At 47.5% G+C, this 4,817-nt stretch overlaps 1 protein-coding gene across 4 annotated transcripts in view; it reads left to right on the top strand.

The window, feature by feature from the left end:
• Window positions 1–4,264, top strand: part of Nrros (negative regulator of reactive oxygen species) — a 25,023-nt gene extending 20,759 nt beyond the window's left edge. For all 4 annotated transcript variants that reach the window (XM_017799484.2, XM_017799483.2, XM_029566176.1 and 1 more), the window contains exon 3: window positions 2,072–4,264. In XM_017799484.2, coding sequence (XP_017654973.1) covers window positions 2,072–4,042 — 1,971 coding nt within the window. In that variant the 3' untranslated portion in view covers window positions 4,043–4,264. The remainder of the gene's footprint in view (window positions 1–2,071) is intronic.
• The last annotated feature ends 553 nt before the right edge of the window (window positions 4,265–4,817 follow it).

Raw genomic sequence — 4,817 nt, 5'->3', positions numbered from 1 at the left:
TCTATCTATCATCTATCATCTATCTAATCTATCTATCTATCATCTATCTAATCTATCTATCTATCTATCTATCTATCTATCTATCATCTATTTATTGGGCTTTTTGAGGATTTCCCTGTAGCCCCAGTTGTCTTGGAACTTACCATGTAGACCAGGCTGGCCTTGAACTCACAGAGGTCTGCCTGCCTCTGTCTCTGCTGGGACTAAAGGCATGCGCCACCACACCTGGCCTATTTTTTATATTTCAGTGTAGCATCAATTTTGTAGTTATTGGGCTTTATTTTAATAATCAGATACAGAATTTGAGGCTGCAAGAAGTTTGTTCCCAAACTGTAGAGTAGGTTTCAGACTTCATTGTCAGTTCCAAACCTAGGCTTCTTCCTCTTCTTCAAGACTTTTCTGCCATGTTCCACTTGTCCTTGGAGACTGGGCCCACAAATCTTGGCACTCACTGGCCTTGTCTTACTGACCAACCTGTAGAAAGGAATGACATTGCCCTGCTTACTTAACACTTAAAACTTTTTTTTTCCTGGACACCGAACTGACATCTTATGATCTTGCCAGTTTTTCAAACAACGGGGCTTAGTTAAAGCAGCCTGACTTGTGTGAGACCCTGGTCATCCTTCCCAACAGACACCTGATACTGAACCATCGTGGTAGGAAAAGTACTGAATTGGGCATTGTAACTCTGGGCTCTGGTCTCAGTGTTGCCATGGGCTCCTCACTTCTCCCTTCTAGACCCACATTAATTCTTTATATAATTCAGGGTGCTGATGAACTGGAAGGCACCTTCCTTTAAGCCATAAAGCTTATCAGCACAGAATGGAGGGGAGCCTCTAGGCAAGTTTATTTGGATAAAGGGCAGATGCCAGAGTGCTGCTAGTTGTTTGGCTGTGGCTGCTAGAGACATGGGTGCTAAACTGTAGTGCCAATGATACAAAGGGGATCATTTACTAAATGCCACCTGTGAGCCTGCCACTAAGCTAAGCCTTTCATAAGCAACAACTAATTTAATCTCTCAATAATCCTCCAAAATAGACACTATTTTTTATCTTTTGTTTGCAGAAGAAAAACACAGGTTTAGGTGAAATTATTTGCCCAAAGTTATAAAGGAAATAAATGGTGGAATTGGAATTCAAATCCAAGTTCAAACCTGGTCCTCTATCCTCAGCGTTAAAACCAAACTGCTAGTCTAGTTGTCTAGTTGTCACCTCTTAGCACCTGATGGATAGGTACTTTAATCCCTGTGTAGATTTGTTTGTTTTGAGACAGAGTCTTCCAATGTAGTCCAGACTGGCCTGGAATTCCCTATGTAGCCCAGGCTGACTTTGAATTTGAGATTCTGCTTTACCTTCTTGAGTACTGGGTATTACAGGTGTGTGCCACCACACCTTGCTTCATATACTGTGTTTTAGGTGAGTTCTGGAACTCAGATCCTAGCTATTTTAGAGTGAAGGCAAACGTCTTAGTTTGTTTCTCCACTGCTGTGACAAAACACTCTGACCACTACCAACTTGGGGAGGAAAGGGTTTATTTATCTTACATCTCCCAGGTCACAGTTCATCAGGGAGCCCAAGATAGGAATTCAGGGAAGGAACCTGGAGGCAAGAGCTGGAACACAGACCATGGAGGAACACTGCTTACTGGCTTGCTCCCCTTGGGCTGGGCCCTCCCACATCACTCATCAAGAAGATGCCCCTCAGACATGGCCACAGGCCAGTCCCACAGAGGCAATTCCCCAAATGAGGTTCCCTCAACCCAGGTGTGTCAAGTTGACACTAAAGCTATCCAGCACAGAAAAGAACATTTTCCTGCTGGTTTTAAACTTTATATGATCTCTAGGCTAAGGGTGTGTCTCAGTGACAAGGCATGTGTTAAGCATGCCTGAGGCCCTAGATTTAATCGCCAGCATTAAAGTAATGCTAATAATAATCATCATCATAATAATCATAATTTCTAGAGCCATCCTCAATGGTTGCAAGTATAGTCTGATAAATGAACTATATTTCTCTTCATAAATCTCTGCCTCAGAGGTGCCCTCTCTGCTGACCCATGTCTGTTTTGGATCTAGGTGGGTGGAGTTGCTGACTGCCGGGGGCAGAACCTTGCACTGGTGCCAAGTGGCCTCCCATCTCATTCCTGGACGCTCATCCTGGATGCTAACCCTCTCAAGACCCTGTGGAATCATTCCCTCCAGGCCTACCCTCGCCTGGAGAACCTCAGCCTGCACAACTGTCACCTGGACCGTATTGGGCGCTATGCCTTCCAGGAGCAAGGCTACTTGCACAGCCTGGGCCTGGCTGACAACTCCCTTTCTGAGAACTACAAGGAGACAGCAGCTGCTCTGCACACCCTGCCAGGGCTACAGAAACTGGACTTGTCTGGAAACTTCCTGACGGAAGACATGGCAGCCCTGATGCTTCAGAACCTCTCCTCGCTGGAGGCTGTGTCCCTGGCAAGGAACACCCTCATGAGGCTTGATGAATCTATCTTTGAGGGCCTGCAGCACCTCAGGGACCTGGATTTGCAAAGAAATTACATCTTTGAGATCGAAGGTGGTGCTTTTGATGGATTGATTGAGCTGAGACATCTCAACCTGGCCTACAACAACCTCCCCTGTATTGTGGACTTCCGCCTCACACAGCTGCGCTTCCTCAATGTCAGCTACAACACCCTGGAGTGGTTCCTGGCAGCCAGGGAAGAGGCGGCCTTTGAGCTGGAGATGCTGGACCTGTCTCACAACCAGTTGCTCTTTTTCCCTCTGCTGCCCCAGTGTAGCAAGTTGCATACCCTCCTGCTACGGGACAATAACATGGGCTTCTACAGGGACCTGTATAACACCTCCTCACCTCAGGAGATGGTGGCCCAGTTCCTCCTTGTAGATGGCAATGTAACAAATATCACCACTGTCAACCTCTGGGAAGAATTTGCCTCCAGTGACCTGTCAGCTCTCCGCTTCTTGGACATGAGCCAGAACCAGTTCCAGTACCTGCCAGATGGCTTCCTAAAGAAAATACCTTTGCTTTCTCACCTGAACCTCAACCAAAACTGCCTGATGAAGCTCCATATTCAGGAGCATGAGCCCCCAGGAGCACTCACAGAGCTGGACCTGAGCCACAATCAGCTGGAGGAGCTGCGCCTGGCTCCAGGGCTCACTGGCTGCCTCAAAAACCTCCGTCTGTTCAACCTGAGCTCCAACCAGCTCCTGGGGATCCCCACTGGCCTTTTTGCCAATGCCAGTAACATCACTACAATTGACATAAGCCACAATCGGATCTCACTTTGTCCCCAGATAGCTCCCTTAGACTGGGTGGGGCCCTCCAATTGTGTGGATTTCAGGAATATGGCCTCTTTGAGGAGCCTCTCTCTGGAGGGCTGTGGGCTGAGAGCATTACAAGACTGCCCGTTCCAGGGGACCTCTCTCACACACTTAGACCTGTCTAGCAATTGGGGGGTTCTGAATGGAAGCATCACCCCTCTCTGGGATATAGCCCCTACCTTACAGGTCCTGTCTCTCAGGAACGTGGGCCTCAGTTCTGGGGTTGCAGAGTTGGATTTCTCTGAGTTTGGCAATCTGAGGGACTTGGATCTGTCAGGAAATTCCTTGACCAGCTTCCCAAGGTTCAGGGACAGCTTGGTTCTGCAGACTCTGGATCTCCGCCGAAATTTACTTACAGCCCTTCCCCAGAGGGCTATGTCTGAGCAGCTCCTGAGGCGTTTACAGACCATCTACCTCAGTCAGAATCCTTATGACTGCTGTCAGGTGGAGGGATGGGAGGCCCTAGAGCACTTAAAGACTGTCGCTGACTTGGCCATGGTCACTTGCAACCTCTCTGCCAAAGTCATTCGAGTGGTGGAGCTGCCTGGAGGCATTCCTCAGGACTGCAAGTGGGAGCGGGTAGACACAGGCCTGCTCTACCTGGTGCTCATTCTCCCCAGCTGCCTCACCCTGTTGGTGGCCTGCACTGTCATGTTCCTCACTTTCAAGAAGCCTCTGCTTCAGGTCATCAAGAGCCGCTGTCACTGGTCCTCCATATACTGACCTGTGCGACAGTTAGAAATTTGATCTTCTGTTTAAGGATGCTTTCTCGGCAGAAGCAGAGGCAGTGTGATGAGTTGAGGGTTAAATTGAAATTTAAAATGTTTCCATCCCTTAGTCCCATTAAGTTCCTCCACCCTGTGATTTATCCTCATCATCCTGGTGAAATATTTATTAAGTGACGTTCTATGAGAATAAAAGATATGTCTCATAAATGCTTTTTGAATCAAATGCAGCTTGCGTTCATTCTTTTTCTATATGTCCTTCAGTGTCTTCTCATGAATTATTTTTCAATGGTCTCTCTTCAGTGACATCCATGGAGGTGGGAGGGTGGCGGTTTAATGCTATCCTACAGCAAACACAACTTCTGTTGCATATCCCAGCAAGATGGGAGCCAGCATCCTGGGGATTCACCCAGGACAAGAGTTCCAAGGTATAGCTGGAAGGTCTGGCACCAGATGTGAACTGTCTCCTTTGGTAATGGTTGCTTGGTAGTACAGTGAGAAAGGACCTATGGCAGGATGCTCTCTAGGACTTGGGTTCATGTCTGGAGTCTCTGGCAGACACATGATCCTTCCATGGACAAGATAAAAGAACAAAAACTAGGCCCTGAGTCCATCCTCTCAGTGAACTGAACCCCAGGCACAGTGCTTGTTCTGAAGTCAAGAAGAATGCAGAAAGAATTGTCTGCTAACCTGTGGACTCCCTCCCTCTGTAAACATCACAAGTTAGCAATGTTCTACTCACTAACTTCCTAACATCCCTTTCTTCTTCCACT

The sequence above is a fragment of the Nannospalax galili genome, unplaced genomic scaffold (assembly GCF_000622305.1).
Source record: "Nannospalax galili isolate Female #2095 unplaced genomic scaffold, S.galili_v1.0 scaffold598, whole genome shotgun sequence".
Lineage (NCBI taxonomy): Eukaryota > Metazoa > Chordata > Mammalia > Rodentia > Spalacidae > Nannospalax > Nannospalax galili.
Note: the sequence above shows the minus strand (reverse complement) of the source record. Positions and strands in the feature narration are given on the sequence as shown.